The sequence below is a fragment of the Lutra lutra genome, chromosome 17, assembly GCF_902655055.1.
Source record: "Lutra lutra chromosome 17, mLutLut1.2, whole genome shotgun sequence".
Classification (NCBI taxonomy): domain Eukaryota; kingdom Metazoa; phylum Chordata; class Mammalia; order Carnivora; family Mustelidae; genus Lutra; species Lutra lutra.
Window position 1 is genome coordinate 51,984,655 of NC_062294.1, and position 24,448 is coordinate 52,009,102.

Sequence of the window (24,448 nt, forward strand, 5' to 3'; positions counted from 1 at the left end):
TCCTGTCCTTCGAGCCCCCGGGGGACACACGGAGCCTCTGGCTTGGGGACTCAGCTGCGTCCCCACCTCTGCCCTCCCCTGCTCTCCCATCCTCCCCCAAGCCGAGCAGGTGGTTCTAACACTGTCCCAGCCCTTAGAGCAGCGCCCGACAGGCCCGAGGCACCCAAGAAATATTTCTTGAATGAATAAATGAATGGATGAATGAATGAACTCTCTGAGAATTTGCAAACGGAGACCCCAGGTAGGTGTGCCTGGGGCCAGTAACACAGAAGGTTCCAGTATGGAACTGGAGTAGCCTCCTGGACTCTGCCCCTGGCGGCTGGGGAGATTCCTGGGATGTGTCCATCAGCTCTCCTCCCTCCCCACCCTCGGAGAAGGGTGGCTCCCTCCCAGCCTCTCCCCGCTGTTGGAGGCGTGGGTAGCAGCTGGGAGAACCGGCTGGGTGCTGCCCCTCCCCTTGGGCACGGAGGTAGGCTCCAGCCGGGCTCCTCTGGTGGCAGACGCCACCACTGCACATACCTGGTCCCCGTGCCGCCTGCTCCCGCTCGTCCTCCCCTCCCTTCCCTGACCGGCCTGCCATGGATGGGCCCGCCGAGCCCCGGATCCCGGCCCTGTGGGACACGCATGAAAACAATATCTCCGAACTCAGGTGAGGCCCGGCCCTGGGCACCAGCGGGGAGATCCCCGCCCCCAACCCATTACCCCGGAACAGGGGGTCTGGGGAAGAGCCATGGGCCTCGGCAAGGGGGCCGGGGACCAGCCCCTGCTGCTTCAAACCTGGCGGAGACCCAGCTGGCTCATCCCTGCTGGAAGGGAGTGGGGCACAGGGCAGTGCTGAGTTACTTGGGGGTGCCTGAGCTGTCCCGGACCATTGCGGGGGGACCTCAGGGTCTCTGTCTTCCAAAGGCCTCTTCCTGACACAGGGCTGATGGGGGCTGAAGTCTGGCTCTCAGTAATTTCTCAGGAAACCTTAGTGCCTATTGTCTCCTTTTCCTCTTGGACACCCAGAGCACCTTCGGATGGGGGTGCTTTCCCTCATGGGGGCTCAGAATGGGGCACCTGCTCGGCTTGGGGGAGGATGGGAGAGCAGGGGAGGGCAGAGGTGGGGACGCAGCTGAGTCCCCAAGCCAGAGGCTCCGTGTGTCCCCCGGGGGCTCGAAGGACAGGAGGATGGGCCCCCGGGCAGCCCTCATGGGAGACATTAGGGCACGGCGCTCCCCACCTCCTGAGCAGGACCCCTTTGTTCCCGGGGATGAGTCAGACACTTTTATCATACCCGCTTTCCGGATGGGGAAACTGAGGCTGAGAGTGAAAGTGTCATGACCGGGGTCATGCAGCCTGAAGCAGATCTGAACCTGATGGGTCTGACCCCCGGGGTCTGCGGTCCCTTCCATCCTCAACAGCCTTGGTGATGCCCCCTCCCCGAGGCTCCGTTTCCAGATGAGCTAGTGGAGGCTCAGAGAGGGCAGGCGGGCTGCCCAGGATCACACAGCCAGCCGCTTAGGTGACCTCCCAGCCCCAGGTTCTTCCCCTCTGCCAGGCAAGTCTCCGCACTGGCCCTCTGGGCCCCTCCAGCCCAGGCTGTAGCCTTTGGGTCCCTCCCCTGCCTTCCCCTCCCTCAGCCAGGAGCCAGGGCACAGAGACTTGAATTCTGATGGCTGTGTGATGTGGACAAGACAAGCCTGCAGGGGCTCTGGGTCTCTGGGGCTGAGGGCGCTCACCAGGCTGTCCCAGGCCAGCTGGAGGAAGGCCCCAGCATCCTCCGCTCAGCCTTCTCATCTCCCGCTCTCCTGGCCTCTGGGTTCTGCATTTTCTCCCTCCAGAGCTCAATGGGCTCCCCTCCTGGGCTCCCACCTCTGGGGGGCCTCACCCCTGACCCGGGCACCTGGGAGCCTCCCTCCTCCCTGCTCCCCCACATCCAGGGGCCAGCAAATCCCCAGCCCTTCTTGCTCAGTGCCCCCTTGAGCCTCAGTTTCTCTATCCGAAAAATGGGGGTAAATAACCCTCACCCGGTCGACACGTCTAGACCTGACTGTGTGTTAGGTCTGTGTTAGGCCCCTAAGGGGTCCTAATGGCACCTCCAGCTTTCTTCTCCATGAGCTTCTGGAACCCCAGGACCCAGGAGGATGCCCCTCACGAGGGCCCCTACCATCTCCTCTGGGCCCCTCCCAGGCAACTCAGACACACCCCATCTCCAGCTGGGGCGGGACCCGAGTGGCTCCCCAGAATCGTCCCTCCTGCCCGGTTGCCATCTCGGGGATGGCCCCGTGGGTCCCCGGGTCGCACCCAGACCTTGCCCCTCCCCTCCTCTCCCTCCTGAAGGCTTGTGAGTATCCAGCCCCACTGTCCTGTGCTGGGACTCTCCACCCCATGCCCTCCCCCTGCCTGTGCCCCCAGGCCTCCTCTCCCTCCCTCCCCCCGGCCTCACCCCGGTCTCCCTGCCTCCAGTCCTTCCCAGAGCTCTGCCTCCCTGCCCCCCAGTCCCAAGGCCCTCCAGGTCCTGCCTGGAGTCTGGCCTCCTGCCTGTGTACTCCATCCATCCCACCCCCTGAGAATCTTTGGCCACGCCTCCCTGTTCTCTGCCACAGTGCCTTTGCATATTCACTTCCTCTGTGGGGATTCCCAGAGAAGTTTTTTTTCTAATCTCCTGAATCCACCTCTGGCCATGCTTAGCTCAAGTTTCTTCTGTGACTCCCTAGCACCCATAGCGATGGCTTCTGAAACCTTTTAAGACACAGATCTCTTTAGAGGAATCTACTTCTGGAGCAGAAATACATCACAGAGTTCAAGAGGGAGCTGCTCTGGTTTAAAATGGAGGACTAGGGCTGAGGTCCTGCCTCTCACCCTGCTTCTTCTGTGGGAGCTCCTCTCTGTTCCCACAGTCCCCACCTTCCTTAATGCCTGGGCCCCACCTGCTGGCCTCCACTCCCACCAGGGCCTGGATCTCACACCTTTGGGACTCGCATCTGAACATTCCTTTGCCTGGGATGACCTCTCTCCCTGTGTGGCAAACTCCCTTCTCACAGGGTGTCAGATTCTAGGCCACCGCAGCTGGGTTCCCTGACCACACTTCCAGCCTCAGACTCACCCCCACGCATCACACTGTGGACTGTTCACAGAAAGGGCCAGAGCTGGGCCACCTCGAGGGCCCTAGCAAGTCTCTGAGAATGATGTCAAGGAATGAATGGAGGTTAGGCAAGCCGGCTGGATGAGTCAGGGCCAGAAGGCAGGTGAGCAGGGGCAGGGCAGGGAGAGATAAGGGAGAGGAGGGGCAGACTGTGAATTCGAGGGGACCAATGGGACAGTGGAAAATTCCCATGGGGACTATTAGTACCCATAGTCGCGTGAATGGCTCCTAATGACACCTCCTGCAACCCGATTCCATTTTTTACAACCCCCCTCCCCTGGAAAACCAGAAAAGCTCATATACTGCTTGGAGAACACAGGTACACTCGACAGAACTCCGCCACAGGAGAGGATTTCATGGGGGTCGCGGTTGTGGGGAGGAGGATCCCAGAGACACCAGCGGGACCCGGGGCTCGGAACGTTCTCGTTCGCAGCCTTTGCCATCAATCACGCTTTATAAGTTCTGTGTTGTTCCGTGCCGCCGTGTAGGGGTCTAGTGTTCAAAACGGGGATCCCGAGGGCAAAAATCAAAATTTGAAAAGGAAAACGTTGACAGCAGGAGGCAGGCAGGACCCTGACTGTTGTGTTCTGCATCCCCTCTGGTCCTTTCTTTCTTACGGGCTTCCCAGCAACTGTCTGGGATTAACGAGCACCAATGACTAGCTCTTGTCGTCCCATTTATGGTGGAGGCCCAGAGAGGTTGAGTGAGTTGCCCGAGGTCACACAGCTTGCCAGGTGGGATGTTGCCAGGGTCTGAAGTGAGGCTGCCTGGCCTCTTGCGTGCCGGCTGGCATGGGCGGGCGGGAAAGGAGTCTGGGGATGAGTGAGGGGAGGAGGGGGAGGTAGCCGCTAGCAGGCCGGATGGGAGGCTTGGTGGGCAGTCCATGCTCCGGCCCGTTTCCTGGGGTGTCAGCATGTTGGGCTGCTCCATGACCAGCCCCTTCTGGAGAGAGTGGAGGCTGGAGGAAGCCAAGCTCGCATTTGGACCTGCTGTCACCACCCCTCCCTCCCTCCCTCTGATCTTGGAGAACCTGCTGCAAGGCCCTTTCTGATCTCCGCCCGGTTTATGGCTGAGGTCTCTGGCCCTGGTTTTGAAAGTCCTGGCCCCCTCCTTTCCTGGGGAGGGCTGAGCCACTCAAAGATTTTATTGGTTCGATCCCTGCCAGTCACAGAACTGTTTCTCCCAAGGAGAAGGGGGCCGCTAATAAAAAGGTTCTAAGCAGTAAACCAATAATAGGACATTGGACATGGCCGCCTGGGTGGAATTTGGACAGGCCGAGAGGGAGGGGCGGGGACTCTGGGCCGCCGCTAGTAAATAAGGTGCTTTGGGAAATGCTCACAGCCACCCAGTTGCCCGATGATGATGTGGGCTTGGGGAGCAAAGGGTGGGATGTGTCTCCGTGTGTGCACGTGCTCTTTCGGGGCTGGGAACGTGGGAACATCGAGGAGCCGGGTGGAAAGGACTGAGCAGCTCGGGTAGCTGGAGGGCAGTGTCTATGGGAAGGAGAGTGGCCTCCCGGGGGCCCCTCTGGAGGCATCGAATGCCAGGGCAAGGAGGGAGATGCTGGTGTTGCTGGGGAAGCCTGAATCAGAGGCCCCAAGAGAGAGGTAGGAACCAGGGCTTTGCCACTGTAGACAAGAATGCCGGAGCCGTGAAGTTCGCGAGCAGGCAGCCCTGAGTTAAGATCCTGCCCAGGTCGCTCGCTGGTGGGGACCCCGGGGCAGACAGGGGCGTTGGAGCTTTGCGTCTGTGAAATGGTTACAGTGGGTGATGCCTGGGGGGGATGGGCCAGATCCAGGGCTCTCTGCTGAGTCAGGGTTTGAGCGTGGTTTTTTTCCCTTCCTCCTTCTCCAAACCCTGTGACCCCCTCCTGAGCCAGGAACTCAGGTGCCAGGAAGGGTGGGGCCAGGGTGAAGAATGGTGATAATTAGAACCTTCCTGAACATTCAGCATGTGCCAGGCTCCTGGAGGGCTTTGAGTGGATTGAGATCCTTGGGTCCAGGGCCTTGCTCTGAATCGCCCAGAGAAAGGGCTCAGATGGGAGTCCTCAGACCTCGGGGAAGGACTGTCCCTTGGCAGGCATCACCCCCACGAGGGGACCAGTGCCTCTGTGGTCTGTCCACTTGCCAGACCCACGCAGTCCCATAGACTCACAGCGTGAGCCCTCTGAGGCAAACATTTTCTCACGACCACATTAAAAAAAAGAAAGAAAGAAAGAAAGAAAACAAATGGCAAGAGACACAGGCAAAAATCATTTTAATTCTATATTTTATTTAACCCAGTATATCTGAAATGCTACCATTTCAACACGGAACTGATAGAAAAAATTATCAATGAAATCTTTTACATGCTCGGCACACACAAAGCTTTTGGGACCGAGTGGCCTTTTGCTCCAATGAAAGGGCAGCCTTCCATCAGGAAGACATCTGCCTCTGGGCTCATGGCGTCACAGCTCAAGAAAGTCCTTCCCTGGGCCTGAGTCAAAACCAACCTGCCTAAAAAGCTTTCTGATCATTGGAATCAAGTGTCAGGGTGATGGTGAAATCAGTAATAAACAAACACTGTTGAAAGGGCCCCCCTTTTGCTCTGGCCACCTTTCAAGGGCTCAGTGACCCACACAATATCCAGAGGGGGAGGCGTGCAGAATTGAGTCGTTTCCATCATTCTGGAAAGTTCTGTTGGCCGGCATGGCTCCAGGCTGTGAGTGACCCAAGGGCCAGGAAAGGTACCTAGTAGGAGCTTAATAAATGCATGTTGGAAGGGAAAGAGAGAGAGAGAGAGAGGAAGCATTAGAGAGAAAGGAAAGAAAGAAAAATCACAAAGAGCCTCAGGCTAAAGGCACACACAGAGCTCTGAGGCTCGGTGGAGCATAGAGTATGCAGGGAACTGGGAGAACCTGTAGTGGGAACATAACAACACTGGCCATGCTAGGGTAGGGGCCTCAGAGAGGTGGGGGCTGTGTGAGCCAATGGGGGCACAGTGAATCTACTGGCCCTTGAGGGACAGAGCCTGGGCTGCAGTACAAAGAATTCTGAGAATTTGAAGAGAGTGATTAATTTCTTTAGCTAGAGTTTTCTCCATTACTATTATCTTTAGGAAAGTGATACATCAAAGTGATACATCTCAAAAAAAAATTTTTTTTAAGATTATTTATTTATTTATTTGACAGACAGAGGCCACAAGTAGGCAGAGAGGCAGGCAGAGAGAGAAAGGGGGAAGCAGGCTCCCTGCTGAGCAGAGAGCCCGACATGGGGCCCAATCCCAGGACCCTGGGATCATGACCTGAGCCCAAGGCAGAGGCTTTAACCCACTGAGCCACCCAGGTGCCCCTCAAAAAAAATTTTTTTAAGTTATTTAAAAGTTTGAGTGGATTTGAAATGTGCTAGAAGTGGAGGGGAGAGGAAGAAACTTGAGAGAGGATTTTACCCCATCAGGATGTAAAACCCATAGTTACAGTAATGCAAATAATATGACCCCCGCCTGAGTAATTCCAACTCCTGGTTATTTGCCCAAGGAAATGAGAATGCAGGGCCACCCAAAGACCAGGATGGGAGCAGCAGCTTTAATAACTTGATCTGGAAACAGCCTAGAATAGGGAAATGGATAGGCACCCTGTGATTTATTTACACAGTGGAATTCAACTCAGCCACAGAAAGGAAAAAAAGTCTAATATACACACAAACACCCATGAATGTCAAGAATGTTACGCTGAGCCAAAACAGCCAGACACTGGAGCACGTTCTGTAAGACAAAAGTTCTAGAATGGCCAAGACCAGACAACTCCATTTCTGAGGAAAACTTGGGACAGAGGTCACCTCTCAGACAGAGGAGGGGACAGATTTGGAGGAGGCAGCAGGGAACTTTCCAGGGTGCTGGGCTTTTCTACGTCTTGCCAGGAGTTGGGATCGCAGGAGGATATGCCTCTGTCAAAATTCACTGAAGAGTAATATATTCCTTCAAAAGGAAAATAATTTTTAAAAGGATGGAAGTGGGATATCTTGCAGCTATTTTTAAGCAAAACGAGAGAGCTGTCGATTGACCTAAAAAAATAAGCAAGGTGCAGAGTAAGGTGTAAGGTCTGAAATCAATATTTTTTAGAAGGAAGAGAGGAAGAGGGGGAGAGGGGAGAAGGAGGGAGGGGAGAGGAGGGAGAGGGAGGAGGAGAAGGAGGGAGAGGGGTGAAGGGGGAGGAGAAGGAGGAGGAAGGAGAGGAGGGGGAGGAGAAGGGGGAGGGGAAGAGGAGGGAAGAAGGGGGAGAGAGGGAGGGAATCAGAGCCCTCGCTGTGAATGTTTGCGTTTGCTTCTACAAGCGGTTAAGTTAACTCACCAAACTGGTGTTGTGCCCAAGTTTTCGCGTCCGAGAGACCACCAAGGAGCCAACACCGATGCAATCACACGAGGGTTTATTTAACAAGCTTAAGCTTGGGCCCAAGTATACCCGGCACAGCGGAGTAGGGACTTGGACCCCGAGTCTAGTTAAGGCAGGGGTATTTATGTGTGGTTACCAGAGGCTTGGGGAGGTGGAGGGGGCGGGGCGTGCACGGAATGGGAAAATTTCAGACTTTCCGGCAGTGAGCTGATTAGCTGATTAGCTGTTGCCAGGCTGTATACAGGATTAGGTATAGCGGTTTTTCTAAAACTAAAGCAGGGTGGGGTTCCCTGGAACCAAAGTAAAATAGGGGAAAGTTCAGCCCTTGGTCACAGGGGCCTGAGACGGCTGCGGAAGCTAAGAGGGCTGTCCTCATGCTAACGTTAAACTTGACTTGGGATGGCCTTAGTTTTCTCAACCTCCACACTGGTAGAACTGGGATCCCCTGAGGCTGGCAGTGGCATTGGCGGGAGAGACCATTAATAAACGCAGATGATCAAAAGATATAGAGATATGATCCAAGAATTTGTTACTTTCCTAATTAGATTTTCTAAAGAGAGAAAGAAAAAGACGCATGCGCCGTTGGAAGAAAGTCTGGCAGACTTCAACAGCCTCCCACTTGCGGTGCTTAACGCGGTGGAAATTCATTGAGGGCTCCCGTCGCAGCCACAGGTGTTTGGGGTCATGTGGCCACGTGTTTGGGGGCCTGGGCTCTTCCACCTCTGACTCCCACATTAACCCCACCCCCCAGACGTCTCTGGGCTCACCTGCCACGGGCAAGGGACGAGCACAAGCTGTCACGGCTGCTGTGCTCAGAGTTCAGAATTCAAGACGTAGGGAAGTCATGAAATGGAAAATTCTAGTCTCATGACGACCCCAGACCCATCCCTGGAGTCTTCACTGTTAATGCCTGCCTGTCAGAAATGAACCTTCACGCGTTTATCTCTTCTTATTCATTTCTTTTGAAAACAGAATCAAGATACTACTTCATACCGTTTAGCCTTTTGTAGTATCTGGGACGTTTTGCCAAATAAATCCCACTTCCTTACCCCTCCAGTCTTTCAGTGTGAAAATATCCAAACATATTAAAAAAAAAAAAAAAACCTTGGAAGAATTATCCACAAACTTCCCTATACCTCCCAATTTTTATTGGTATTATATATGTCTTTTTACTGTATTTTATTTTTATTATATATTTTATTTTTTATATGTCTTGTTTTATTTTATTTTACATTTTATTATATTTATCTTATATATATATGTCTTATCACGTATCTGAGCATCCTTCTATTGGTCCGTCCATCCTTATTTGTGAACTTATTTGTGATACGTTTCCAAAGTAAGCTGTAGACATCAGAACATTGCCTTGCAAGCAATCCCATATTTGCTTATGGGATTTTCTTTTAATAAAGAATGTCTAGGGGCACCTGGGTGGCTCAGTCAGTTAAGCATCTGCCTTCAGCTCAGGTCATGATCCCAGGGTCCTGGGATCAAGTTCTGCATCGGGCTCCCTGTTCAGAGGGAGAGGGAGAAGCAGACTCCGTTGTGCTTGTGCTCTCTCGCTCTCTCTCTCTCTGTCAAATAAATAAAATCTTAAAAGAGAGAGAGAGAGAGAAAAGGATATATACCTACAGCGTAGTACACAAATTTGAAGTTTGCTGGGTTTTAAGAAATATACATGGGACCCCCGCCCCTCTCAAGAAATAAACGCCTCCTTTTGAATGGCTGGATTCCAATATTTGTCGGGCCCTGATGGATTTATCCAGCCCTGCGTTGTTTCAAGTCTTGCTTATCAATGATCTTGCAATGAACATCCTGGTATATATTTAACTGGGTATCCCCCTCAAGGCCACAGATCTATTCCATAAATTTCCAGGAGTCACGTCCTTTTGCCCCTCCAACAGATATGATGGGGTAGTGCCCGGGATGTCAGATACTGGTTCTTGGAGGTGGGACACGGTAAGATAATTTCTCCTCCCTCCTAGAGAGCCTGGGAGTGGGGCCGGCTGATCGTAAGAAGTCACTAGCCAAAGAAATTAGTTACTAAGTGTTAAAAGGGCTGCAAAAGAAGCAAGCACTGACGCAGGGGGTGTCTCCTGCTTTAGCGGAGGTGATCTGCATGAGTAAAATGTTGCCAAGTGATCTCTCAAAGAGGTTAGTCTAATTGCTCTCCTGCCAAGAGCAGGCAAGTGAAAAGAGCCTGTTTCTCTGTACTCCGGCCAAGGCATGAGTCATTCCACTGGGATGGAGGTGCCCAGAGGAGATGCTGATGCTTGCCCAGATGGGCTCCAGGCGGAATTTCAGGAGGTAAGGGAAAGGTACTCCTGCAACAGAGAACAGCCCAGTCCGGGGAACTGCACTGTGTGTCAGGGGAATGGGGTGCGCTGAACCTGGCTCAGGCTTGGAGAGGCTTGGCAGTGTTCCCCAGAGAAAGGCAGGTTGACCACAGGCGGCTGCCATGAGTCAGCAGGACAGCTGGCTGGGCTGCTAAGAGATCCTGCGAGGCCCGGATTGCATTCCGGCTGGAAGCGGGGGGCTGCTCCCAGGAAGGGGAGCAGCTCCAGCGTCACGCAGAACCCAGAATCCCAGGCCCGGACCCCGTCATCTCCTTTGCACACATGGTGCGGTCTGGTTACCCCTTCCTGCTCTGTGGACCTAAACCTGCAACCTTCCCTAGATGCTCCCCATCCCCCACCTGATCCATTTGCCCCCCATCACCATCCCACATTGAAAACGTTTGGGGTTGGGGGGGTACAGGCTGGCTCAGTCCAGGGGAGCCTGCGTCTCTTGATCCGGGGGTGCGAGTTTGAACCCCGTTTTGAGTGTAGAGATAAAAATAAAATCTTTTGGGGCACCTGGGTGGCTCAGTGGGTTAAAGCCTCTGCCTTCGGCTCAGATCATGATCCCAGCATCCTGGGATCGAGTCCCACATTGGGCTCTCTGCTCAGCAGGGAGCCTGCTTCCTCCTCTCTCTGCCTACTTGTGATCTCTGTCAAATAAATAAATTTTTAAAAAAATAAAATAAAATCTTTTAAAAACACAGGGCGTACACACACATTAGAACATTTTTCGGTTCATTTTTGTCCATTCAAACACAAACTACAATTGGGTTTTTTGGTCACTTCGCTTCACTTTGGTATCTCCCAGCACAGGGTGCAGAGTAGGTGCTGGGTAAATATTTGTGGGCTGAATGAATCAATTTGCCACATCTCTGGCAAAAAGACCAAAAGCTCCAGGTTTGGGGAGCTCTCCTTGGGCATCAGGCTGGAATGTCCCTGGAAAAGAGGTCTCTGATCCCCCTGTCACTGCTCATTCTTATTTTTTTTAAGATGATTTATTTATTTATTTGACAAAGAGAGACACAGTGAGAGAGGGAATACAAGCAGGGGGAGTGGGAGAGGGAGAAGCAGGTTTCCTGCTGAGCCAGGAGCCTGATGCAGGGCTCAATCCCAGGACCCTGGGATCACGACCGGAGCCAAAAGCAGTCGCTTAACAACTGAGCCACCCAGGCACCCTCCACTGCTCATTCTTCAAATGAGACCAGAGAGGGCTTGTGAGTGGCTTCAGGTCACACAGCAAATCTAAGGCAGGCCAGCAAATGGGCAGGCGTTGCTTCTTGGCACATCCCTGGGGTATCCAGGAGAGACACTGACCAGCCGGTTGTTCTGTTATCATAGTGGCTAATGGACGTTGAGCATGTATAGGAACAAAAGCTCTTCAAAGAAAGCCATTTAGAGCAAAGTTGATCTGTGTGTCTGTGCAGGGGGGGAGTGTATAGTCCTATAAATTTTAGCACAATTTTAGCTAAGATCTGAGTGGCAGCAGGGCTGCATTCCTTCCAGAGGCTCTTGGGAGAATCGGGTTCTTCTGCGCCTTTCTAGCTTCTAGAAGCTCCTAGAAGCCACCTGCATTCCGTGGCTCGTAGGTCCCTGGTCCGCCTCCAAAGCCAGCGGTTTGCTCGCATCTGCCAAACTCGGTGCTCTGACCACAGCTTCTGCGATCACAGCTCCTTCCCTCCTTCTCTGAAGGACCCTCGTGATTAAATTTCGGGCCACCAGAGAATCTCCCCATCTCGAAATCCTGACCAGAATCACAGCCGCGAGATCCCATTTCCCCGCAGTGTGACATAGTCACGGGCTCTGGGGATTGGGGTGCACACGTCCGTGGGGACCACCGTCCTCCGGGCGGACCATACAGATGTGCCTTCCTGAGTCTGGCTTCCTTCGCCCTCGTCGCGCCTTCGAGAGGCATCCACGCTGTTGTGGGTCTCGGCGGTCATCTCCTCTCATTGCCAAGGTCTGTCCCGTGGTGTGGATGGGCCGCTGTTGCCGTGCTCACCCGCTGGACGGCGTCTGTGTTGTTGCCGGTTTGGGGGGATCGTGAACAAGGTGACTATAAACACATGAGTACAAATGTTTGTGTGGACATGAGCATTCGTTACTCATGGGTGAACACCCAGGAGGGGGAGAGACTCTGGTTTCAGATCTGCTTATAATAAGATAGTGCAGGGGCGCCTGTGGGACACAGTGGGGGGAGCGCCACCCTCTTGGTGTGTCGGTCGGGATCTCCCAGCAGTGAGATCCAGCCCCACGTGGGGCTCCAAGGTCCGCACCAAGTCTGCTTGGGATTCTCTCCCTCTCCCTCCGCCCCTTCCCCCCTCCCACCGCCTCGTTCTCAAATACATAAATAAATCTTTAAAAAGAAAGATGGTTCAGTGAGATACAGGACTACCGTATATAATATAATATGATAATAATATTCCCCAGGAGTTAAATACTCAGGTGGCCAAGGGGAGGGAGAGGGAGTCCCACTCTGAGAGGTCACGTGAGTTCCCCGGGGTGCAAACCTCTGTCTCCTTGACTACCGCCCACACCCCTGCCCAGATAGGAGCACATCTGGGGAGCACCTGGCGCAGGGACCCAGAGACGGCCGGCAACGGCCCCCAGCTGGTTAGGAGTCAAACCGTGGAGCCACGGTGCTTGGGTTCCTATCCTGGCTCTGCCTCTCTGTGCCTCCAGCTCACATTTGCAAGGTGGGGAGGGGATGTCAAGGGAGTGGAGGAAGCCAGGCCCATCACGTAGCAGGGACTACTGTGCCAGCCATCGCTGTCGGTATTAATATCACTTCCTCAACAAATATCAACCGGAGTGCTGCTCTTGGCAATGAAGACGGACCCAAAAATAAATAAATAAATAAAATAATCCCTGGTCTCACGGAGCTTACGTGCAAGCAGAGAAGGACGGCAGTCAACAATCAGGGAGACACATAAACCGTGAGAGCGTCTGGGAAGATGCCCAGCGCGCTGGTGGCGCGTAGACAAAGCAGGGTGAGGGGCTGGGGTGAGGCTCGAGTGCAAAGAGGGTGTCAGGTGAAGCCTCACTGACAAGGGACAGCGGGGTGCTGTCTGTCAGAGCAAAGGCAGGAGGCGAGGGTGCCAAGCACAGTGGAAGGCAGAGAGGGCAATCAGTGCAAAGGCCCTGAGGCAGGCCTTGGCCTGAAGGGTCAGAGGACTAGCAAGGAGATGAGTAAGCGAGGGGTGGGGGTGAAAATTAAGGCGGAAGGGTCAGTGTGGCTCCTGTGGGGCCTCGTGTTCACAGTGAGGGTGTTGCTTTTTCTTTGAGTGAGGCGGGTGGGTTGGGAGCAGAGGAGAGACAAGAGCCTACTTAGTTTCTAACAGTGGGGAGAACTATTGCTGGGGTGCAGGGGTAGAAGCAGGGAGACCAGTAAGGCGGCCACTAAAGTCTGGTCGGAGGGAAGAAGCCTTCCTATCCTCCTCATCCTGAGGCCCAGAGAGGGTAAATCATGTATTCAAGGTCACGGAGCTAGTTGGTAGCAGAGTTTGAGTTCAAATCCAAGTCTACCCAACCTCAACCAGTCTTCCTTCCCCACTGCGGACGGGGCTGCCTCTGGAGATGGTGACAGGGCCCTCATCGCCCGGGGATCCTAACCGGGGATGGATTTGTTTATTGCACACCTACTCTGTGCCAGGCCCTGGGGATAAAACACTGACCTTGACCCACATACTTCTCTAGTGGCAGAGGAAGGGGTAGAGGTGCACTGACAGGTACTTATTGAGACCACCTAGGAAGACTGCTGTGTGACCTTAGGGGAAATATATTAACTTCTCTGGGCCTCCATGTCTTCCGGCAGGAGTAGTGCTCACCATAACCACCTCATGGGGCTCTGGGAGAAGTCCAATAACGAATGTCTTTGACATAGATTTTCTCTCTGGGCGAATCCCATGCTCTTCCTCCCCTTCTGGGGCCAAAGGGAAGTCAGAACAGGGTCTTTCAGGTCGGAGGAGGCCAGAAGAATGGGCAGGCCTAGGTCACGGAGGGCCTTGAGCTGCGGACTGAGGGACTGCGGCCATGTGCGGGGTGGACAGGTGGAAGGGGCTGGAGGCCAAGGGACTGAAGGGCCTGGCTGGAGAGCGAGAGGGCGAGGAGGAGACCAGAGTTGGACAGGCGCAGTGTGGACAGAGAGAAAGAGGGCCAGGGCCGGGGTGGGAGGCCGGAGTGTCGATGTGTCAGGCCATTCTTAGAGTCTCACGTTCTGGGGTCTCCGGAGCAGGGCAGGCCAGAACCAGCAGCTTTGAGAAGGCTAATAGGCAGGAGCTCAGCCAGAGGCCCATTATGTCGGCCGGTGTGCTCTCTGCTGTTCCTTCCGCGGCCAGACTGACCCAGCTCCATTGTCACCTTCATTCCTCTGCTCCAGTCGAGCGATAACTCAGTGCCAGGCCCCAGACGTGGTGTAGGAACAAAACAGGCTTGTCACCGAGGGAGAGTCAAGTCCCCCTGGGGCCAGATTTGATTTACAAGCTGGGGAGCGAAGGCACACAGCACCTGTTTGAGGACACGCAGTGGGATTCGGCCTAGCAGGAAGGGGTGGGCGGCATTCCCGGCCTGGAACCCTCAAGCACAGACAAGGGCGAGGGCGGGCCCAGCATTCCTGGCCCAGAGGACCTGCAGGCACAAAGGCCTGGAGGTGGGAATAGTACTCAGGGCAGGGAGCAGTTTCGGGGTACCCAGGGAAGGTGGAACCGGGACAGAAACTGCCCGCAGGGCCGAGGTTCAAATCCCAGCTCTGCCTGGAACTTGTCACGTGTGGACTTGGCCAGATCACTCTCCCTTCCTTCCATTGTCCCGTCCGATACTACAGACTGTAGTATCGGCACATGTGAGGAGGCGGCATTTGGGCCTCTATTGTTTATTTAATGAGCAATTGACTGTTCTGGGCTCTGAGAGCACACTGATAAGGTCTGCACACTGCTGGCCCACAAGAGGGCCCAGCTGTGGGCATCTCAAAGGGGCTGGGCAGGGGGCTCTGAAGTGCAGGGGGGGCTGAAAAGGACTGAGACAGGTGAAAGGACAGACATTACGAAAGCTCTTTTACTTTCCCTCACTTTTTTTTTTTTTAAGATTTAATTCATTTATTTGACAGGGAGAGACAGTGAGAGAGGGAACACAAGCAGGGGGAGTGGGAGACGGAGAAGCAGGCTTCCCACCAGCAGGGAGCCTGACTTGGGGTTGGATCCCAGGACCCTGGGATCATGAACTGAGCCAAAGACAGACGTTTAACAACTGAGCCACCCAGGGGCCCCATCTCTCTCCCTTTCTTCTTGGTCAGTGCCTTCGTTCACTCCCGCGTGCATTGGGTCAGTCAAATACAGGAGAGCACCAGGGACGTGACCCCCTGGGGTGGAGCGAGGACCCTCCCTGTTGGGAGGGGGGCGGGCAGGAGGGAGATACCCTCGTATTGATTGATTCATGCTATCCGTGAATATTTCAGGGACTCCTGAAGGCCACAGCATCTTTTCCCTGTCAGCATCTCCCTTTTCCTCTCCTGCCAACCGGGGAGGACATCTCTCCGAGGGGCTGTCAGATCAAAGACCCAAACAGCGCTGCCCACCAGAGGGAGTCTCAGCTTTCCCAGTGTTTACCAGGAGCCAGGAGCCTCTGAGATTATCCCTTTTATTATTATTTTTTGAATATTTTATTTATTTGAGAGAGGGTGCACGCACAAAGAGGGGGAGCAGCAGGCAGAGCGGGAAGCAGGCTCCCCGATGAGCAGGGAGCCTGATGCGGTGACTCGATCCCAGGACGCTGGGCTCATGACCCGAGCTGAAGGCAGACTGACGGAGCCCCCCAGGTACCCCTAGATTATCCCTTTTAATCCTCAGGTAGGATAAGAACCCTGAGGTAGAGATGACTGTTATCCTCATGGGACAGATAAGGAAACCGAGGCTCAGGGAGGCGAGATCCACTGGCCAAGGCACGGAGAGCACCAAGAGCCAGGCACTGGGCCGCCCATCCGTCTAATGGGAACTGACTGCCTCCAAGCACCCACTCCCTGGGCTAATCTGCCTAGTAACCAGTGACATCACTAATTCCATGCCCACACACCCCCCGTGGGGAAGCTGACATCATCACGGAACAGTGGCGTCACTACAACTTTGCCTCTTGGTGGAGCATGTGACTCTTGATCCCCCGGTGGTGAGTTCAAGTACTTTTTACGTGCTCACGACAGCCTTATGAGGTACCGATTATTACTACCCCCATTTTATGGATAAAAAAACAGGTGGCACAGAGAGGTCAATTGATTTACCCGAAGCCACACAGCAGGTGGGACACAGAATTCAAACCCCCATATTCTGGCTTCAGAGTTTACGCCCTTCATCAAGACACTGCTACTTCTCCCGTCTCCCTTTTGCCGTTGAAGAAAGAGTGTTGAAGTATTGGGCCTCAGCTCGGCTAGGAAGTGCCAAAGCCATGTTCAGCCCCAAGGCTGTGCTCTTCCTCAGGCCTGTACCACTGTGGTTACCTAGGGCCACACCCTCTTCAACCTGTGAGGTGACCAAACCTCCCTCCTCATCTCCACGGGAACAACCCCCAGTCAGGGATAAAGGGCTTTTTGCCAGCAGGCCATAGCCCCCGACACCGGCTTCTCCTGCAGCCCTTTCCGGGCCCACCTCGGGACAGGGACACTGTCCCTGGGAGGCCCCAGCCAGCTGAGCCTCCCCTGGGCTCCCAGAGCCCTCCAGCAACCCCAGGCAGAGTACACAGTTCTCAAGCTTCTCTTCTTCCCCTCCAAGCCTTACCCGGTGCCAGGCCTCCCTCAATCTCTGAAGCTGGTAAAGGCCTTCAGGAAGGATCCTGGGGGCTCCCCCGGGCCAGTCACGGCTTTCAGGGGACCTCCATTCACTCAACTGTCAATAAGCCAGCTGGGTTTTCAACCTCTTCAGGCCCCACACTCCACCTCCTTTTTACTAGAAATAGTTGTTTTAGTTGGAAGGTCTCCCCCCCGTCCTTTAATTACTTATCCATTCATTCACTGAATATTTGGTTAAGGTAAAACTCACAAGAGTGCTGTACACAGGGCTTTGGTCAACAACTCAAGAATTTTGCACAGTAGGCATGCTGTGTAACCAGCCCCCACATCACAGTCTCCCAAACCCCCAAGGATAACTGCTATCCCGCTGTCTGGCACCTTCTGGCACTTTCTAGCACCTTCTAGCAACTTCTAGCACCTTCTAGCAACTTCTAGCACATTTCCTGTATTTGAACTTCCCGTAATTGAAATCATGGGGTCCGGACCCTCCTGCGGCCCGTCCTTCACTCAACACTGTGTTTCTGAGTTTCATTTGTGTGGTCCCCAACCCTCTTTATAACAGCTATTGGTAATAGCCTCTTTGCCATCCCGAAGTGAAATCCACAGACAACATAACCTACTTACACACATACTGGTTTGTTTTTTGTTTTTTTTCCTAATTCAGCATTGTCCTCAGTGTACTCTAACGAGGCATGAATGGAAACACCCAGAGCGGCAGCTCAGGAAGGGCAGATCGGATTCTGCGGGGCTGGAAGTTTGGAAGGTGGCAAGGGGGCTCTCCTTAAGGGAAAGAACCAATGTGTGTGACTCTGGCCACAGGGAGAGGCGGGATGTTTATTTAGAGTAAGAAAGAGAATTATAGCGACTTGCTTCATTTTGAAAGCTGACAAACCCTCCAAACATTCCAGAAAAATGACACAAACAAGCTTCTGGATTCACACACTTCAGACCTGTGTCTCCTCCTCCACCTCTTGCTTTCCGGGTCAGGTGCCCGAGGACAAGGTGTGTCGTGATGCAAATTCCTGCAGACAGGCGTGACTGCAGGCCCCATAAATACCCGGGGGGGGGGGCGAGCTCCCCTTCACCTTAGCGAGGGCCCCCCAATACCCACCCCTCTCCCACACGCCAGGGGCAGGAGACCCCAGGGAAGGCTGTCATGGAAAGCTACAGCAGGTTGAATGGATTTTGCTCTTAGAATATCTCACTTTGGGAAATTTCGTGGCTTTGTGGACCCATCACGGGGACTTTGGAAAGGCAGCTCAAGTGAGGGGCTTGAACTTTCAGACTGTTTCAGCTTTGGGGTGCCTGGCGGGCTTAGCCCGTAGAGCAAGAGACAACTCTCGATCTCAGGGTTGTAAGCACGAGCCCCACGTTGGGTGTAGAGATTACTTTAAAATGTTAAAAAACAAAAACAAAAACAGAAGTGCTTCAGCTTCATGGTGACCCCTGGGTTGGGTTTCAATGGTGGGCTCTGCGCTCCTTGACCTTGCAGGAAGGAGTGGGCAAGGCGCATAGCTTCTGTGGCCTCGGTTTCCTTGTTGGTAAAATGGGGTGGTGAGTTAACCTCTTCCTCAAGGGTTGGGGCAAAAGGTGGGGGAGAGAAAAGCACTTAGCCCTGCTTTACAGTTGTGAAGGGCTCTGTGTTCCACTGGCTGTGTGGCTTTGGGAGTCACTCAACCTCTCTGTGCTTTGCTTTCTTCATTCATAAAAGGCAGCTAATAGCCCTCCTGACCTCAGAGTCTTGTTGTGGGGTTTGGGTAAACCATCCCCACCTTGCAGATGAAGAAATGAGGCTCAGAGAACATTTGCTGCCAGGGTTCCCCCGGGGATCCGAGCACCCCTCACCTGTCTCTTGCTCTCCCTCCCTCCTGCCCTGAGAGTTCTCTGCTCACCGCCCACCCCCAACCTCCAGGACTGACTCCTGTCCTCACCTCCTCCCCGGTCCTCACGGTGTCTCCCCCACACTCCCACAGCCAGAAGTTGTCCGGCGAATACTTCCGGTACAAGGGCATCCCCTTCCCCGTTGGCATCTACTCGCCAGAGAGCATCCGCATGGTAGAGAATGCAGACGTTCAGGACGATGACATCTTCATCATCACCTACCCCAAGTCAGGTACCTGCCAGGCACGGGGTGGGGGGGGCGGGATGGCGGCCACGGAGCCTGAGAAGGGCGCACCGAGGGGCTGGGGGTCGGGTATGGAGGGGTGGGGCTCTGGAACTGCTCCTTACAGGGTTGAACTTGGCCTTTGCCCTGATGAATCCCTCTGCCCACCAGGTGTCCCTCCTTCCTCCTGCTAGGTGGGCTCTCGGGTCCCCAGGGAAGCCTCCCCTGACCTCCCAGCTAAAGCAGCATCTCCACCCTGTCCCTCTTCAGCCCCTTAACTAACTGCTCCTTTCCTTCAGAGCGCCTGTCACCATGAGCCCCTATATTGTGCTTTTGTTTGTTGATTTATTCTCTGGTTTCCTCCCTGGAACATGAGCTCTTTGAGGGCAGGTGGTTTAGTGGGTCTGGGCCACCGCTGTAGCCTTTGAGCCTAAAACAGTGCCTGGCACCTAATAAGGATTCAGTAAATATTGGCGGAAGAAAGGAGGCGGGGAGGGAGGGAGGGGGAAGGGGATGCTCTTAATTTTCTCCATTCCGTCCCTGAAAAACTGCTTACTAATCATCTGCCATGTGTGGAGACACAGCTGTGGGTAGGGAAGACAGTTGTTAATCTGTTGGGAGAGACAGACTTTATTTCAATATGCAATCACCTCTATTACTATGTAATTAGGGTTGGAATGGGTGCCCTCAAGGTGCAGGGAGCATTGAATGTAGGTAACAAGAGTTTCTCTGGGGGAGGGCGCCTGGGTGGCTCAGTGGGTTAAGCCTCTGCCTTTGGCTCAGGTCATGATCTCAGGGTCCTGGGATCGAGCCCCACGTCGGGCTCTCTGCTCAGCAGGGAGCCTGTTTCCTCCTCTCTCTGCCTGCCTCTCTGCAGGCAGGGAGATTGTGATATCTCTGTCAAATAAATAAAATCTTAAAAAAGAGAGAGAGAGAGTACCTGGGTGGCTTGGTTGGTTAAGTGACTGCCTTCAGCTCAGGTCATGACCCTGGAGTCCCAGAATCGAGCCCCACGTCAGGCTCCCTGCTTGGTGGGGAGTCTGCTTCTCCCTCTGACCCTGCCCCTTCTCATGCTCGCTTGCTCTCCCTCCCTCTCTCTCTCAAATAAATAAAATAAAAAGAGATGGGGATGAGGGCAGCCTTCATGGGGGAGAAGACGTTCATGTCCAGATCTGGAAGCTGAAGAGGGGTTTGAGTGGGAAAGTGTATCCTACACAGAGAGGAGCACATGCAAAGGCCCTGGGGTCGGAGGAGGCTTGATGAGACTGAAGGAACAAGAGAAGATCAGCAAGGGGGAGAAGACTGGAGGCACATGGGTTGATGAAGCATCCCTTTGGAGCCAAGGAGAGGTTCTCCGGTGACTTTACTCAAAGTCCCTCGAGGAACTTTTAGTGAGAAAAGGGACAGACTTCAGCTTTTCCTTCTCTAGAACAATGGGGATTGACTACTTTATTTCTTTTTCAAGACATTTTTGAAACATTTCAAAATATGATATTCACCCTCTTCACCATGGAGTTCTGTGAGGGGTATTTTTTTTTTTAATTTACTTATTTGAGAGACAGAGAGAGAGCATGAGAGGGGAGGTCAGAGGGAGAAGCAGACTCCCCATGGAGCTGGGAGCCCGATGTGGGACTCGATCCCAGGACTCCGGCATCATGACCTGAGCCGAAGGCAGTTGCTTAACCAACTGAGCCACCCAGGCGCCCCGTGAGGGGTATTTTTTGAGATATAATTCATACCTCCTACGATTTGCCCATTTTATTTATTTATTTTCAAATATTTATTTTATTTGTTTGACAGAGAGAGAGATCACAAGTAGACAGAGAGACAGGTTGCGGGGGGGACGTCCGATGCGGGGCTTGATCCCAGGACCCCAAGATCATGACCTGAGCTGAGGCAGAGGCTTAACCAACTGAGCCACCCAGGCGCCCCCAATGTGCCCATTTTAAAGTGTACTGTTCTCTGGTAGTGATGTATTCACAGAGCTGAGCAACCTTTATCACTATCCATTCAGGAATATTTTCACCATCCCAACAAGAAACCCTGTACCCATTAGCCATCACCCCCCAAAACCCACATCCCCAACCCCAAGCTATGGCCACCATGAGTCAGCTTTCTGACTCAATAGATTTGCCCAATCTGGACATTTTATGTAAATGGAATCCTACCATGCAGGGTCTTTTATGTCTGGTTTCTTTCACTTAGTACAACGCTTTTGGGGTTCATCCATGTCATAGCACGTGTTAGTGTTTCTTCATTCCCTTTTATGGTGGAATGCCGTCCCATAGTATGCATTCTATTTTCTGTTTATACATTCACTGGATGGTAATTTATTGGGCTGTCTGCATGCTTTGTCTCGAGTAACACTTCTAGAAACATGGCCATTCTGTCTGTGGACGCATGTTTTCATTTCCCTCAGAGTTCCCAGTTTTGAGAGACACATACAGTCCTATAACCACCGTCACAACCAAGACACAGAACAGCCCCATCGCCCCCAAATCCCTTCACATTGTTGCGTGGCCAACTGCTCCCTCAGCCCCAGCCCCTGGAGGCCACTGCTGTTTGTGGCCCCTGGAGTTTCGCCTTTTCTGGAATGTCACATAGATGGACTCCTACCATCTATGTGCAGCTTTGCACACAAGTGCATGGAAATATTTTTCTTGGGGAAATACTCAGACGTGAGATTGCAGAGTCGATGGAAAGTAGGTTGGCTCGACTTTATGAGAAACGGCCAAGCTTTTTTTCCAAAGTGGCTTCATTTTGCGTTCTCACCAGCGACATTGGCGAGCTCGCCAACCAAGCGTCGTTCCTCACCAACACTTGATATTGTTGGGCTGTTCTGTTTGTTTGGTTGGTTTCTAAGCCATTGGAATAGGTGCGTATTTTGCTATCGCTGTGGTTTTTTTTTTAAGATTTTATTTATTTATTTGACAGAGAGAGAGAGATCACAAGTAGGCAGAGAGGCAGGCAGAGAGAGAGGGGGCAGCAGGCTCCCTGCTGAGCAGAGAGCCCGATGCAGGGCCCGATCCCGGGACCCTGAGATCATGACCCAAGCTGAAGGCAGAGGCTTAACCCACTGAGCCACCCAGGTGCCCCAATCACGTGTCTTCTTTGATAAAATGTCTGTTCAAGTCTTTCCCCCATTTTTTTTAAAGATTTTATTTATTTACTTGACAGAGAGAGACACAGTGAGACAGGGAACACAAGCAGAGGAAGTGGGAGAGGGAGAAGCAGGCTTCCCACCGAGCAGGGAGCCCGATATGGGGCTTAATCCCAGGACCCCGGGACCATGACCTGAGCCGAAGGCAGACACTTAACGACTGAGCCACCCAGGCGCCCCCGTTTCCCCCATTTTTTTAATGAAAACCGTTTGTTTTCTCATTATTGAGTTTCAAGAGAATTCTTTTTCTTTTTTAAGATTTTATTTATTTATTTGACAGAGATCACAAGTAGGCAGAAAGGTTGAGAGAGAGAGAGAGGAGGAAGCAGGCTGCTTGCTGAGCAGAGAGCCGGACATAGGCGGATACCAGGACCCTGAGATCAGGACCCACTGAGCCACCCAGGCACCCCCAGCTTCTTTCTTTAATTTGAAATGTATTGATTCTGTTCTTAAGAAGTAATGCATTCAAAAAAAAAAAAAAGAAGAAGAAGAAGAAGTAATGCATTCATAGTTCAAAAGTTCAAGAGGTACAAAGGGTTTGCACCAAAAGATCTCTTTCCTTCTGCAATCACCAAGGGCCTCTGTGTATCCTTCCAGAATTTGTACGTGCAAACAGAAAGGTGACTAAATACATTGTCACTTCCCCCCACGGTTCACACGCTATCCGCACCATTCTGTACTATGGTTTTGTTTATATTTTTTCTTTCTTTTTCTTTGTATTCGTTTAGGAGGGAGAGGGGCAGAGGGAGAGGGAAGGAATCTTAAGCCCCCAACGTGGGGCTTTTTCTGATGTCCCCAAGATCATGACCTGAGCCAAAATCAAGAGTCAGACGCTTAACTGAGCCACTCAGGCGCCCCTCGTTTTCCTCGTATCTTGACATCATCCCATCTTACATCTTAAGACTGTGGACCAAGAACTTCCTTGCTCATTTGTTTGTTTACGGTTCCATAGTATTCAGTAACATTGGATGCACGGGAATTCTTGTTTAAACAGTTCCTGACTGACGAATATTGACTAAGTTTTCAGCCTTTTGCCTTTATACACAATGCACACTTTATAGCCAATGCTGCCTCCCATGCAGATAGCATTTGCACAACCTACGCATTTATCTGTAGAAAAAACTCCTAGATGCGGAATTGCCCAGGGAAAGGGTCTGTGAATGTGTGATTTTGATGGCCATCGCCAAATTTCCCTTCCCTGAGCAGCAGGTTTCATTCAAAGCCGCTTTGAGCAGCATGACGATGGTTTCACAACAACCTGAATCCATTTAACGCCACTGAGCTGGACACTTTAAAAAGGGTGAAATGCGTAAGTTTTACGTTAGGCGTATTTTACTGCACACTCGCAAAATAGAACATGTGAACTAGTGGGAGAGTATTAAACCCATCAAGGGGGTAAGGAGAACCCCAGGGGAGATAGGAAGAGCCCATGCAGGGCTCAGCCAGCCACTCCCCCTGGGCGGAAGCAGAGCGCCCAAGGAAGTCCACTGGGGGCGCGGGGTCGGGTGGACGGAAAGTGTCGCCGGGTGTCCAGGGCCCTGCGGGCCGCTGTCCATCACGGAGCCAGCTGGGAAGCGAGACCCATCCTGCCGCAGGGTTCCTCCGGCGCCCTCTACTGGCAGAGGTTACCATTGCGCTGGGCGCCGGAGACCTGCTCACGGGGTCCCGCTCCCATCTCCCGGGAAAGGGCACCAGAGAGTGGACTGGGAGCAAGTGCAGGGCATCAAGAACGCGCGCTGGGTTAGTGTTAGAATCCAAGGCAATACCGGTGCGCCCGACGGGCTCAGCTGGTGAGCCGTTCGACTCTCCCCATCTCGGCGTCGTGGGTTTGAGCCCCACCTTGGTCGCAGAGACGACTTAAAAGCAGACAAGCAAAGGCGCCTGGCTGGCTCAGTCAGCTGAGCGTCCCCCTTGGGCTCAGGTCCGAATCCCAGGGTGGTAGGATGGAGGCCGCCATCAGCTTCCAGCTCGGCAGGGTGCCCGTTTCTCCCTTTGCCTCTGTCTGCAGCTCCCCCCGCTTGTGCTCTTTCTGCCAAATAAATAAATAAAATCTTTAACAAAACAACAAAAACAGAGATCCAGGGCAATATAATACTAATAAAAGGTGACTGTTAATATTATTTGTATTATTATTATTATTATTATTATTATTTCTCATCTGACTTGCCGACAGTCTCCTGGAATCCGGACAAGAGAAGCAGGTCATTGACGAGCTCCCTTCCTGCTACATAACATTTGTGGGTCCCCCCAGAAATCAAGGGGTTACTCCTGAGAAGGGGTAGTGAAAGCTGCTGAGATTTTAATTTAAGTCCAGACGCCTGGATTGATTTAATTGCAGCTTCCCCTACGTACTAGCGGAATGCTTCTGCCTCACACATAAGCCTCAGAGTCCCAGCCACGGAACCTTCTAGAAGCTTGTCATTCCTTTAAACTCCGTGTGGGGCAGAATGCGTGGAGGGAAGTGGGGGAAAATCCACGCAGCCTCGGCATTCTGGCTCTTTCCATCTCATGGCTGTGCCATCCCCGGGAGCCCCAGTTTCCAGGGGCATCCCCGCATCCAGCCAGCAGAGAGGGAAGGGG

The 24,448-nt window shown here is 53.0% G+C and overlaps 1 protein-coding gene across 2 annotated transcripts in view; it reads left to right on the top strand.

Moving 5' to 3' along the window:
- Window positions 1-420: 420 nt before the first annotated feature.
- The window catches only part of SULT2B1 (sulfotransferase family 2B member 1), a 32,737-nt gene continuing 8,709 nt past the window's right edge, over window positions 421-24,448 (top strand). The window contains exons 1-2 of one of the 2 annotated variants that reach the window (XM_047709907.1): window positions 421-649; window positions 18,578-18,717. In XM_047709907.1, the coding sequence (XP_047565863.1) occupies window positions 579-649; window positions 18,578-18,717 (211 nt within the window). In that variant the 5' untranslated portion in view covers window positions 421-578. Of the gene's footprint in view, window positions 650-4,555; window positions 4,735-18,577; window positions 18,718-24,448 lie in introns of those variants that run through there. The other variant, XM_047709908.1, reaches the window with a different exon arrangement.